General features: G+C 40.9%; 1 protein-coding gene across 3 annotated transcripts in view; it reads right to left on the bottom strand.

Moving 5' to 3' along the window:
• ptprn2 (protein tyrosine phosphatase receptor type N2) overlaps positions 1-15,000 on the bottom strand; it is a 259,239-nt gene that overhangs the window by 54,720 nt on the left and 189,519 nt on the right. For all 3 annotated transcript variants that reach the window (XM_062994511.1, XM_062994512.1, XM_062994513.1), the window contains exons 13-14: positions 7,202-7,417; positions 1,740-1,946 (exon numbers count right to left, since the gene is read on the bottom strand). In XM_062994511.1, coding sequence (XP_062850581.1) covers positions 1,740-1,946; positions 7,202-7,417 — 423 coding nt within the window. The remainder of the gene's footprint in view (positions 1-1,739; positions 1,947-7,201; positions 7,418-15,000) is intronic.

Genomic DNA, 15,000 nt, shown 5'->3' with positions numbered 1-15,000 from the left:
AAATCAGCAGGGGATCAAATACTTATTTCCCCCACTGTATATATATATATGTGTGTGTGTGTGTGTGTGTGTGTGTGTGTGTGTATGTATATGAGTGTATGTATATACAGTATGTGTGTGTGTGTATATATGTGCGTGTGTGCATGTGTGTGTGTGTATGTGTGTGTGTGTGTGTATGTGAGTGTATATGTGTATATATGTGTGTGTGTGTATGTGTGTGTGATATGAACAGATGCAAACTGCACTCTGTATGTGTGTGTATGTGTGTGTGTGTATGTGTGTGTGTGTGTATGTGTGTGTGTGGTTATGAATGATATGAACAGTCATACACACACACACACACACACAGTAATGAATTGTGAAGCGGCGGTGGATGATGGATTCCTCTCAGGCTAATAAGCACTATGCTAGCGGGCAGCGATCAGTCTGCACTGCCACATTAATAACACACAAACCCGAATTACACTTCTGTTACTGTGTGTGTGTGTGTGTGTGTGTGTGTGTGTGTGTGTGTGTGTGTGATGGATGGATGCCATCAGGCGTCTTTCAAAAGAAACACAACTAAGCAGCAGTAGCTGATGAACTGTGTGTGTGTGTGTGTGTGTGTGTGTGTGTCACTATGTGTATCACACTTCGTAACCAAAAGTATGTAGATGCAGAAGGTGGATTGGTACGTAGGCCTTCAGTGCCTTATGCCTGATGCCCGCTATGTCCAGATGGCACAGTACCCACCTCTAGACATCGCTAACATCAACATCAAAAAGCCAGTGCATCTTCACTAAACACATCATCCTGGTCAGGATCTCAGTTCCCCTTTCCCCAGTTTACTGCAGGACAACACAAACATCCAGAGGCAACAACAGCTCATCGGTACAGCTTTCCTGAGTAAGCAACACCTACTACTGGGTTTCAAACTGCCTGTGGAAGCAACACCAGAATGAGAGATGTTCCTCAGGTGCTTGATGACATACAAGCCTGAGAACAACCAGAGTCACTGCTAGAGAGGTGTAAAGCACCACCAGCACTGGACTCTGGACACCACTGCACCAGTTCTTAAGTGTGTGTGTGTGTGTGTATGTGTGTGTTTTAGTGTGTGTGTGTGTGTGTGTGTTAGTATGTGTGTGTGTGTGTGTGTGAGTGTGTGAGTCTGTGTGTGTGTGTGTTAGTGTGTGTGTGTGTGTGTGTGTTAGTATGTGTGTGTGTGAGTCTGTGTGTGTGTGTGTGTGTTTGTGTGTGTGTGTTACTGTGATAGTGTGTGTGTGTGTTACTGTGTTAGTGTGCGTGTGTGTGTGTTAGTGTGTGTGTGTGTGTTACTGTGTTATTGTGTGTGTGTGTGTGTTACTGTGTTAGTGTGTGTGTGTGTGTTACTGTGTTAGTGTGTGTGTGTGTGTTAATGTGTTAGTGTGTGTGTGTGTGTGTGAGTATGTGAGTATGTGTGTGTTACTGTGTTAGTGTGTGTGTGTGTGTGAGTATGTGTGTGTGTGTGAGTATGTGTGTGTGTGTGTGTTACTGTGTTAGTGTGTGTTACTGTGTTAGTGTGTGTGTATGTGTGTGTGTGTTACTGTGTTAGTGTGTGTGTGTGTTACTGTGTTAGTGTGTGTGTGTGTGTTTGTGTTACTGTGTTAGTGTGTGTGTGTGTTACTGTGTTAGTGTGTGTGTGTGTGTGTGTTACTGTGTTAGTGTGTGTGTGTGTGTGTGAGTATGTGTGTGTGTGTGAGTATGTGTGTGTGTGTGTGTACCAGGATCATGTGTCCAGTAGAAATGTCCATGTTACTCTGAGCCGGTTCCTCACTCCATGACGAGGTGCTGCTCCGTGCTGATGGACTCTGAGCCGCCGCCGCCGCCGCCCCGTCGCTGAACTGTGAGGAGACGCTGTTGATCCGGGACGTGTGGGTGGTGTGGAAAACATCGCAACCTCGCTCGGCCATCCGCTGCCGACACAGATCCTGACCACGGGGGAGGAGAGAGCAGACGATACCACCAATAAACCAACAACTTCTACCAGTATATAATAATCCACTCATTTATTCATTCATTTATTTATTCACTCACTCACTCACTCACTCACTCACTCACTCACTCACTCATTAATGAATTCATTTTCAATAGTAGTTTCAGCCGGTCAGGGTCACAGTGGGCACCTGGAACGCCAGGCACAATGCAGAAATAAGATCTGAACAAAGCACAGCAGGACAACACGATTATTACCATTTATTCACCCCCACTTGCACACTGGGGCAACTTAGAGCAGCCAATTCAGCCAGTCCCCCAAAAACCTTTAGGAAAATGTAAAGAACATGCAAAACTCTGCACAGAAAGTGGCGAGATGCATAGATTTAACTTAGGTCTCTCCTGGATATGTGTTGCTTTTCTCACTCTTCTTATTATTTTTACTTAACTACTTTAACAACTATTATTTATGTATTTTATTATTATTATTATTATTTTATTATTATTGTTATTATTATTGTATTATTATTTTATTTTATTGTATTAATTATTTTTTTATTATTATTATTTTATTAATATTTTATTTCATTAATTATTATTATTATTATTTTATTGTTATTTTATTATTATTTTATTTTATTAATTTTTTCTTTATTATTATTATTTTATAATTATTTTATTTTATTTTATTAATAATAATAATTATTATTATTATTTATTTTTTTATTAATTATTATTATTATTATTATTATTATTTTAATATTTTATTTTATGTATTATTATTATTATTATATTATTGTTATTATTATTATTATTGTTATTATTATTATTATTGTTATTATTATTATTATTTTATTATCATTATAATTATTACTATTATTATTATTATTTTACTATTGTTATTTAATTTTTTTAATTATTTTAGTATTATTATTATTTTATTTTATTTTATTTTATTTTAATAATAATAACAATAATAATAATAATTATTATTATTATTATTATTATTATTATTTTATTATTTTATTTTATTTATTTATTATTATTATTATTATATTATTATTATTATTTATTTTATTTTATTTTATTTTATTTTATTTTATTTTATTTTATTTTATTTTATTTTAATTATTATTATTACCAGTATTTTTTACTTATTTACTTATTTTATTAATTATGTATTTATTTATTTATTTTATTTTAGTTTAACTCATACGGGTCAGTGGAGTAAAAGTGATATCTGTGGTGATGAATCCTCCATTTCAGTCTCTGTTTACAAATAAATAATTAATAAATGAGTAAAGTCGTAGCATGTATGACCAGCATGGGGGAATTGGAAATGACCAAGGGGGGCGGGGGGTGGGGGGGCAGAAGGAGAAATGAAGGCTGTCGTTTGTACGTTCGTTCGGTCTGTCTGTCGTTCGTTCTGTCTGTCTGTCGTTCTGTCTGTCTGTCTGTCTGTCTGTCTGTTGTTTTGTCTGTCTGTCTGTCGCTCGTTCTGTCTGACGTTCGTTCTGTCTACCTGTCGTTCGTTCTGTCTGTCATTCTGTCTGTTGTTCGTTCAGTCAGTCTGTCGTTCGTTCTGTCTGTCATTCTGTCTGTTGTTCGTTCAGTCAGTCTGTCGTTCGTCCTGTCTGTCGTTCTGTCTATCTGTCTGTCTGTCGTTTGTCTGTTTTGTCTGTCTGTCGTTCATTCTGTCTGTCATTCTTTCTGTCTGTCTTTCTGTCCTTCGTACGTTTGTTCTGTCTGTCTGTCGTTTCTTCTGTCTGTCTGTCTTTCATTCTGTCTGTCTGTCTTTCTGTCTATCTGTCTGTTATTCTTTCTTTCTTTCTTTCTGTCTGTCTGTCTTTCTTTCTTTCTAAGTTATCTGTGTTGCTGAGCTTGTGGGGGAGGTGATGGGTAGTGTGGGGGGGGGTCGTTCACCCCTGTCTGTGGAATACTAAACAAGGTTGCCAGATCTCAGGAAACTCCACCTTCTACATTCATTATTTCTGGATATTAAAAGCTCTATCAGTCTATCAGAGCCGCTCTGACCCGGTGAGACGCCGGCGTCGGTTTCCTCACCACACAGAAATGAAAATCGATAAGACATAATTAAAGAGAGGAACAAAGAACCCTGGGAAAGAGACGCAAACACGCCGCAAGCTAACCGCTCGATAACGCTCACTTCACTCGGACCGGCAGGTGCGGAGCGTCCCGGTGGTCACAGAGAATTTTTTTACCCCGTTTGTTTTAAACAAAATGCGCGGCGACTATTAAATATTGAAGCCGACGGAGCAGGCGGGTGGCGGGGGGCGGTGAGGTGCGTGGGGGGGTAGCTAGCTCTCGCCTCTCCGAATGGCAGCTGAGCCAGATGAAAAAATCAATAGAGCACCAGGAAGCCGTGGGGAAAAGGTCACACCACCAGCTCATTTCCCTGCTAAAAGCGCCCCGCCGCAATTAGAACCCGCGCTCCCCGGCGCTGCCACCGTACCGGGATCCGTGTTCGCGCAATTAGCGGCGAGAAGCGCGGCTAATTGCACCCACTTTGTTTATTCCTGCTCGATTTTTCAGCTTCCGAAATGTCAATAATTAACGAAGGAATTTTATTAATACGATTCAGCACCTCAAAGGAAGTTCACTCGGATTACGTTCACCAACAGCATCAATTCTGACTCATCCATCGAACCCATCGACGGGGGGGGTCCACGGTGGCACAGCAAGTAGTGGCACCATGGTCCTAAAGACTGAGGTTCAAACCTCACCTCTAGTCACTGGTTACATGAGGGAGTGAAGGAGGGATGCTGGGATCTGTGTTTCTTTAAGTGGTAGCTTAGTGGTTAAGGTATTGGGCTTCTAATCAGAAGGTCAATGGTTCAAGTCCCACCACTGCCAATCTGCCACTCTTGGACCCTTCAGTAAAGGTAATCCAAAAGTTGCTTGTCAAGTGGTAGCTTAGAGGTTAACGTATTGGGCTTCTAATCAGAAGGTCAATGGTTCAAGTCCCACCACTGCCAATCTGCCACTCTTGGACCCTTCAGTAAAGGTAATCCAAAAGTTGCTTGTCAAGTGGTAGCTTAGAGGTTAACGTATTGGGCTTCTAATCAGAAGGTCAATGGTTCCTGTCCCATCACTGCCAATCTGCCACTGCTGGACCCTTGAGTAAGGGTAATCCAAAGCTCTAGTAATCCAAAGCTCTAGTAATCAGAAGGTTGTGGGTTTGAGCCCCACCACAGCTAAGAACCCACTCTTGGGCCCTTGAGTAAAGGTAAGCCAAAGGTAGCAGGTTCAAGTGGTAGCTTAGAGGTGAAGGTACTGGACTTCTAATTGAAAGATCAATAATTTAAGCCCCACCACTGCCAATCTGCCATTGTTGGACCCATAAGTGAGGGCAATCCAAAGGTCTAGTAATCAGAAGGTTGTGGGTTTGAGCCCCACCACTCTTGGGCCCTTGAGTATAAGTAATCCAAAGGTTTCTGGTCAAGTGGTAGCTTAGTAATTAAGGTGCTGGACTTCTAATTTAACAGTAACTAGTTAAAGTGGTAGCTTAGTGGTTAAGGTACTGGACTTCTAATCGGAAGGTTATTGGTTCATACCCCACAGTCTGCCCCACTTGGGCCCCTGTTGAACCCTTGAGCAGGGCAAATCCAAAGGTCTAGTAATCTAAAGATCATTGCTTAAAGTGGTAGCTTGGTGGTTAATGTTATGGATTTCTAATCAGAAGGTCAATGGTTCATGTCCCACCACTGCCAATCTGCCACTGTTGGACCCAAAAGTAAGGGTAATCCAAAGGTCTAGTAATCAGAAGGTTGTGGGTTTCAGACCCACCACAGCTAAGAAGCCACTCTTGGGTCCTTCAGTAAGGGTTGCTGGTCAAGTGGTAGCTTAGTAATTAAGGTGCTGGACTTCTAATCAGAAGGTCGATGGTTTAAGTCCCACCACTGCCAATCTGCCACTCTGGGGCCACTGAGTAAGGGTAATCCAAAGGTTACCTGGACTTCTAATAAGAAGGTCAATGGTCCATGCCCCACCTGAGCAAGGTGTTGTATTCAGTCACAATTATTCAGCAGTGGTTAAAGTACTGGCCTTGTAATCAGAAGGTTGCTGGTTTGAGCCCCCACCACAGCCAAGAAGACACTGTTGGGCCCCAAAACCAAGGCCCTTAATCTACAGTTGGTGAAAGTGTGTTTATTAGTGGTCCAGAAATAAACTCTAGATACAGATTTGATTCAAAACACATCACACACTTAATCAGTGGTCTCTTTATGACATCACAACTGCTGACCAATCAGCTGACCAATCAGAATCAAGCTCAGCAGTCAGTGTGACATCATACAAACTGAAAAATCAACAAAGACGCTTAACATCCACCCTGGACGTACTTTGTCTTTCTTTTGGGACTTGGAACAGTTTTTACCCCCAATGCCCTTCCTGATGCAACCCTCCTATTTCTATCCGGGCTCAGGACCTGCACTGAGGGTGCACTGCCACCCAGTTTTCCAGACATTGGCCAATTATGTCATAGCAGACGCCCGACCGGCTGATAGCACTGCTGTGATTCAATCACTGGATCCACAGAGCTCACAATTGGCTGGCGTACTTTACTGCTGCGCCACAAACACGCCAATCGATGAAATGTTGACCTACTTGTGACATCACAAGTACTCACCCAACAAACAGACCAATGAGAGTCAAGACTGTGAGACTCAAATAACATAATCTACAGCATGTGGACCTGGTCTGCTCATGACACCAGCGACCTTTTAAGTACTAGTCCAGTACCTTAACTGCTAGGCTACAATTGCCCTGCCCTTTAATCAGGATCAAAGGAGGCACGGAGGCTCACAGCAAGAAGGTCCTGGGTTCAATTCTCAGATGGAGCAATTCGGGTCCTTTCTGTGTCTGTGTGGGTTTCCTCTGGGAGCTCCGGTTTCCTCCCACAGACCAAAAATGTCTGCCCTGTGAAGGATTGGCACCCTGTCCAGGTTGTTTCTGTAAGCCTTGTGACCATTGAGAGCTGGTATAGGCTCCTGCACCCCGTGACCCTGATTAGGATAAGCGGCCAATCATCTATCAAAACTTGGCACTTTTCTTACCCAATTCATACCCTTGAGGTAAGACACTATCTGGGTGAAGGTTGACAAAGTAACGTTATAAAAATAATAGAAATTCAGGACCTCACACGATTACATCTTTACATTATTATGACATCACAATCTCTCACCAATAAACCACCTCAGTGTTCCCGGTAAGCCGAGGGTCGTGATCTCACCTGGTAGGCGGTCGTGGCATCGTTTCCTGGTTCCGTCCCGATTCCGACCAGCTTCTCCTTCAGCTCGTAACCGGAGTGACGGCGTACGCAGAAGAGCGCCCCCGACAGGCCGAGCACGACGGCGACGAACGCCGCCGACACCAGCATCAGCACCAGGAAGTTGTCGGGCTCCAGGTGGCTCTGCTTTACAACCGGGATGTGATTCAGTCTGGACCTCTGAAATATAAAAAATAAATAAATAAATAAAAGTGGGTGGGGTTTATCATCATTACAAATCTGATTACAAAATGAACTGAATGCTGCATATTAATAATATTAATAATAATAATAATAATAATAATAATAATAATTAATAATTAATAATTAATAATCATTAATAATAATAATTATAATATTAATAATAAAAATAATAATAATAATAATTATTATTATTATATTAATAATAAAAATAAAAAATAATAATAATGATAATAATAACAATTAATAATAATAATTATTATTATAATATTAATAATAGAAATAATAAAAATAATAATAATAATAATAATAATAATAATCATAATAATCATAATAATCATAATAATAATAATCAATAAAACACCACACTGTGAATAAAATGGTGCAAAAAACATCCAGTAAACAGCAATTCTGGGGGTGGAAATGACTAAAGAAGAGTCTAATGTCTAAACTATATGCCCAAAAATATGTGGACACCCGACCATGAGCTTATTAGACATCCGAAAGTCCAAAATTGTGGATTATGTTATAAACTAGACACCCAGTTTGTGTCTATAAAAACCACTACCAAGATTTAGAAGTGCGCCTCTGGGAATTTGAACCCATTCAAAACAAAACAGTGATTTTAAGGTCGGGCGCTGATGTTGGGTGAGAAGGTCTGAATTGAAATCAGCCTTCCGATTCATCCCAGTAGTGATCAGTGGGGTTGAGGTCAGGACTTTGCTCAGGTCAGAAGAATCTCCAGACCAGCTCATCACACCAAACCTTGTCTTTATAGAAATGCCTCGTATACAATTGTATACAGGAGCACAGTCATGCTAGAACATATGGACCTTCCCTAAACCGTTACCCAAGAGCTAGAAATTTTTATATGGTATTGTGGATATTCACACACACACACACACACACACACACACACACACACACACACAGAGCTCCGGTCCGGTCCTGGCAGGGTGAAGCGTGCCACTACTGAGCAATTAGGACGCTCCGTACCCTGACAAGCTTGTTGCTAATTAGCCTCGGGTTTGGCAGTGTGTGTGTGTGTGTGTGTGTGTGTGTGTGTTTGTGAGGGGGAGTTTGGGGGTATAAAAACTTGGCTGGACCCCTCAGAAAATGAAAATGTGTGTGTGTGTGTGTGGGGGGGGGGGGTGAAATCTGTACATCCAAGGAGCTAAACCCTCTTAGTCGTGTCCAAATTGGGATGGGGGGGGGGGCAGGCTTGTTAGGGCCTTAGAAAGGAGAACTAGGGGGCAGATTTTGGTACAGGAGGGCAAATCAGTGTGTGTGTGGGGGCGTGGGGGAATTTTTAGAGCACTATATGGCCAAAAGTACTAGGACGCCCTTCTAATTTTTAAATTCACGTGTTTCAGCCACAACAGTTGCTAACAGGTGTAATAAATCAATGATATAAAGTAAATTAGATGCTTTCAACTTCGCAGCAACAGTTTAGGGAAGGTCCTGTCCTGTTTCAGCATGAAGAAATGCTGCACAGAGACCCTGATTGATCTCAGCTCCACTCAACAGCTCTGGGATTAAGGGCAGCGGCCACTCAGTGGTTAAGGTACTAGACTAGTAATCACAAGGTTGTCTGCTGAAGGCCCAACCCTGCCAGAGTTGCCACTTGCCACTGTTGGACCCCTGAGCAAGGCCCTTAACCCCCACTTGCTCAAAATGTATTCTGTCATAGTTGTATGTTGCTTTGGATAAATGTCTCTGCTAATTGCCATGAATGTAAATGTATCATCAACATCAGTGCCCAGCCATACTGACAGGGTAGGCACAAATTCCCGCAGACATAGTTCAGAGTCCTGTGAAAAGCCTTCTGGCTCTTTTAATACCGTTCGTTCTGTTTATAGTTTAAATTAATTCAGCAATCACCTTATATTGAATTCAAGAGTTCAAATAAATTAATAAATTAATAAAGTATTATTAATAATAATAATAATAATAATAAATAATAATAATAAAAATAATAATAATAATATTATAATAATAATAAAAATAATATAAAAATAATATGAAAAAAAAATATAATAATAATATAGTAATAATAAAAAAATAATATTAATAATAATAATAATAATAATAATAAAGTAAGTATATTTATAATAATAATAATAAAATAATAAAACAATAATAATAATAATATAGTAATTATATTTATAATAATATTAATAAAATAATAATAATATAGTAAGTATATTTACAATAATAATAATATAGTAATTATATTTAAAATAATAATAATAGCAGTAGTAATGATAATAGGAATAATAAAAATAATAGAAATAATAAGTAAAAAAGAAAATTCTAATATCATTAAATAATTATAATAATAATAATATTAAAATAATAACAAAACAATAATAATAATAATAATAATAAAAATAAAATAATAATAATAATAATAATAATAATAATGGGACTAAGCTACAAAGGAATAAAAACATAAAAACATATAGACACAAGCGTAAATCTATTTTTTTTTTAAAGCACAGTTCAGATTTCTGGCTGTGTTCACTCTGAGAACGTGTGTGTGTGTGTGTGTGTGTGTGTGTGTGTGTGTGTGTGTGTGTGTGTGTGTGAAATTTTGGAGACGCTCTCTGTCCGTACAGCCGCTCCCGATTCAGTGTGAGTACCGATTCATCACGGATTAGCCTCAGCACTATTCATCCTCTCTCTGCGCTATTGTTGAGGCCGGGGCGGCTGTCTGTCCTGACATCAAACACACCAAAGGAAAGAAAAGAGAAAGCAGGGCTTTACTGAACCCCCCCCCAGCACCACCCCAACACCACCCCAGCACCCCCAGTGTGGGCTCAGCGCAGGCTCAGAGCGGCCTCGGTGCTCTCAATCGAATTACATGCAACGATCCTCGACATGAAAAGCCCTTCCTGAGAAGAAAAGAAGTGCGCGCTCGGAACCGCTCCGATCACAACCGCAATTAATCCTCACCAAGCGAATAAAGAAACACCAGGAACAATAAAATAATTATATTTTAATAAAAAAAAACACATCTCGTAATATACAATTATTATTTAATTATTATTTTATTATAATAACAATTTACATAGATTACATACATTATTTAATATATTTTTATTTATTTATTTATTCATTTATTTTTTTATTTTTTTATTTATTTGTTTTTTATTTTATTTATTTTCATTTAAATATATTCATTACATATATTCATTTATTTATACATATTAACACATTTATTTATTCATCTCATTTATTCTTCTCATTTATTTATCTTTATTTATTTATTTTTTAATTTTCATTTTATTCATTTTTAATTATTTATTTATTATTTATTTATTTATTTAACTTTTTTTTTTTTTTTTTTTTTTTTTTTTTACTTATTTATTCATTTCACCTAACAACCAGCCGATGTGTCAATAAAAAAAAAAGACACAAAGCATCGAGTCTCAACAGCAGATACACAACACAGTTCAGTCAGACGAGGAGAAAATACTCAACACAAAGCCTCAGGCTTACATGGATCATCTACTGACAACAGAGGACCGAAATCCCCATAAGCAAAGTCCAAATCCACACCAAAAAAAATTCTACGCGATGAAGCCACGTCAGAAAAACCATTTAAATAAAAGCTGCACAGCGTACAGAAGAGACACGAAGAATTAAAAAAAGAAAGAAAGAGACGGAGACGGACGAGCGGGGGAGCGGTGTGTCCCTGTTCCTGTGCACTCGGCCGCAGGGGATTGAATTGGACTTGCAAATGTGTCTCAGCGTGTGGGTGGAGTGAGAGGATGGAAAACTGAGACTTCTATTTAAATATAAAATAAAATAAAATAAATAAATAAATGAAATAAATAAATGATTATATATATACATACACCGAACAGCCATAACATTAAAACCACCTCCTTGTTTCTACACTCACTGTCCATTTTATCAGCTCCACTTACCATATAGAAGCACTTTGTAGTTCTACAATTACTGACTGTAGTCCATATGTTTATCTACATGCTTTGTTACCCCCTTTCATGCTATTCTTCAATGGTCAGGACCCCCACAGGACCACCACAGAGCAGGTATTATTTATCTCAGCACTGCAGTGACACTGACATGGTGGTGGTGTGTTAGTGTGTGTTGTGCTGGTATCAGTGGATCAGACACAGCAGCGCTGCTGGAGTTTTTAAACACCGTGTCCACTCACTGTCCACTCTATTAGACACTCCTACCTAGTTGGTCCACCTTGTAGATGTAAAGTCAGAGACGATCGCTCATCTATCGCTGCTGTTTGAGTCGGTCATCTTCTAGACCTTCATCAGTGGTCACGGGACGCTGCCCACGGGGCGCTGTTGGCTGGATATTTTTGGTTGGTGGACTATTTTCAGTCCAGCAGTGACAGTGAGGTATTTAAAAACTCCAGCAGCGCTGCTGTGTCTGATCCACTCATACCAGCACAACACACACTAACACACCACCACCATGTCAGTGTCACTGCAGTGCTGAGAATGATCCACCACCTAAATGATACCTGCTCTGTGGTGGTCCTGTGGGGGTCCTGACCATTGAAGAACAGCATGAAAGGGGGCTAACAAAGTATGTAGATAAACATATGGACTACAGTCAGTAATTGTAGAACTACAAAGTGCTTCTATATGGTAACTGGAGCTGATAACATGGAGAGTGAGTGTAGAAACAAGGAGGTGGTTTAAATGTTATATATATATATACAGGGGTTGGACAAAATAACTGAAACACCTGTCATTTTAGTGTGGGAGGTTTCATGGCTAAATTGGACCAGTCTGGTGGCCAATCTTCATTAATTGCACATTGCACCAGTAAGAGCAGAGTGTGAAGGTTCAATTAGCAGGGTAAGAGCACAGTTTTGCTCAAAATATTGCAATGCACACAACATTATGGGTGACATACCAGAGTTCAAAAGAGGACAAATTGTTGGTGCACGTCTTGCTGGCGCATCTGTGACCGAGACAGCAAGTCTTTGTGATGTATCAAGAGCCACGGTATCCAGGGTAATGTCAGCATACCACCAAGAAGGACAAACCACATCCAACAGGATTAACTGTGGACGCAAGAGGAAGCTGTCTGAAAGGGATGTTCGGGTGCTAACCCGGATTGTATCCAAAAAACATAAAACCACGGCTGCCCAAATCACGGCAGAATTAAATGTGCACCTCAACTCTCCTGTTTCCACCAGAACTGTCCGTCGGGAGCTCCACAGGGTCGATATACACGGCCGGGCTGCTATAGCCAAACCTTTGGTCACTCGTGCCAATGCCAAACGTCGGTTTCAATGGTGCAAGGAGCGCAAATCTTGGGCTGTGGACAATGTGAAACATGTATTGTTCTCTGATGAGTCCACCTTTACTGTTTTCCCCACATCCGGGAGAGTTACGGTGTGGAGAAGCCCCAAAGAAGCGTACCACCCAGACTGTTGCATGCCCAGAGTGAAGCATGGGGGTGGATCAGTGATGGTTTGGGCTGCCATATCATGGCATTCCCTTGGCCCAATACTTGTGCTAGATGAACACCTTTCACCTCTCACCTTTCAAAAGTTTAAGAAGTGTGAAGTGAATTAATGCTGTCCATCGTTTCTCCTCTCAGAAGCTCTCAGGACCATCAGAGAGCATCAGTGACCATCAGAGACCATCAGAGAGCATCAGTGACCATCAAAGACCATCAGAGACCATGAGAGAGCATCAGTGAGCACCAGAGGCCATCAGAGACAATCAGAGAGCATCAGAGACTGTCAGAGACTATCAGTAAACATCAGAGGACATCAGAGACAATCAGAGAGCATCGGAGAGCATCAGAGACCATCAGTGACCATCAGAGAGCATTAGAGAGGATCAGAGACCATCAGAGACCAACAGAGACCATCAGTGACCATCAGAGACCAACAGAGAGCATCAGTGACCATCAGAGGCCATCAGAGACAATCAGAGAGCATCAGGGACCGTCAGAGACCGTCAGTGACCGTCAGAGACCATCAGAGACCATGAGGTCGGTCCAGTCACCTCCTCATTGTTAAATTTACATTTATCATTGAATACAACTGAGCAATTGAGGGTTAGGGGCCTTGCTCAGGGGCCCAACAGCAATCAAGCCAGAGATCAAATAGTCAATATATGCAGAGGAGACTTGCACCAACATTAACACTGACAGCAACGTTAACGAGTGCTCACAGAGCTTTCAACAGAAACTTGGCAACTTGGTGATGGGGCTTGAACCAACAACCTTCTGATTACTAGTCCAGTACCTTTAAACACTGAGACACTGAGCCTGTACTGTAATGCATAATGACCGCAAATGGACCTGGACTTAGGTGATCAATCTATGTGGAGGAGACCTACACCAGCATTAACACTGGTGGCAGCTTGATGATGGGGCTTGAACCAGCAACCTTCTGATTACTAATCCAGTTTACTGATCACCTGAGACTGACCGAATAATGATTGTAAGTGGACCTGGATTCAAACGGTCAATGTATGTGGACAAGGCCTAGGCCAACATTAACACTAACACCAATGTTAATGAGCCCTCACAAAAAAGTGGCAGCTTGGCGATGGGGCTTGAACCGGCAACCTTCTGATTACCTCAGTTCCTTCACCACTGAATCTGTTAGCAAATGGACCTGGAATCAAGCGGTCAATGTATGTGGAGGAGACCTAGACTAACACTAATGTCAAAGAGAGTGGCAACTTGGTGATGGGGCTTGAACCAGCAACCTTCTGATTACTAGTCCAGTTCCTTTACCACTGACCCTGTCTGCAAATGGACCTGGAATAAAGCAGTCAATATTTGTGGACGAGACCCAGGCCAACATTAACACTAACACCAATGTTAATGAGCCCTCACAAAACAGTGGCAGCTTGGCGATGGGGCTTGAACCGGCAACCTTCTGATTACTAGTCCGGTTCCTTCACCACTGAGCCTGTGCTGACCAAATAACGATTGCAAGTGGACATGGACTCAAAGCTGTAGTTGAACAACTCAAAGTTGTAGCCTAGTGGTTAAGGTAGTGGACTAGTAATCGGAAGGTTGCTGGTTCAAACCCCACCACTGCCAGGTTGCTGTTGTTGGGTCCTTGAGCAAGGCCCTTAACCCTCAGTTGCTTAGACTGTAAGTCGCTTTAGATAAAAGTGTAAAATGTAATGAGATTTCACAGAGCTCTCAACAGTGTCAAGCTGATGATGGGGTTTGAACCGACAACCTTCTGATTACTAGTCCAGTCCAGTCTGTTTCGATCGAATAATAATTGCAAATGTACCTGCACTTAAGCCATATGTATGCAAAAGGAGGTGGTGGGGCTTGAACCAGCAACCTTCTGATTAATACAACACCAGCGTAACGAGTCCTCACAGCGCTGCAACACCTACACCGTACAGCAGCTACAAGAACAAACACCTACGTGGGGTAATCAGCTCTGGAATCAACACCTGGGACTCAACAAGCTTGAATTTGCTCTTACGTGGGCGGGTGTGGTACCTGTAGGTTCCCTGAAGGAGGAACGGGGTTTGTGTGCCCTCTACTGCTGAAATCACAGCACTGCAGTGACACTGACATGG

The sequence above is a fragment of the Trichomycterus rosablanca genome, chromosome 4 (assembly GCF_030014385.1).
Source record: "Trichomycterus rosablanca isolate fTriRos1 chromosome 4, fTriRos1.hap1, whole genome shotgun sequence".
Classification (NCBI taxonomy): domain Eukaryota; kingdom Metazoa; phylum Chordata; class Actinopteri; order Siluriformes; family Trichomycteridae; genus Trichomycterus; species Trichomycterus rosablanca.
This window is presented reverse-complemented; position numbering and strand designations above follow the sequence as displayed.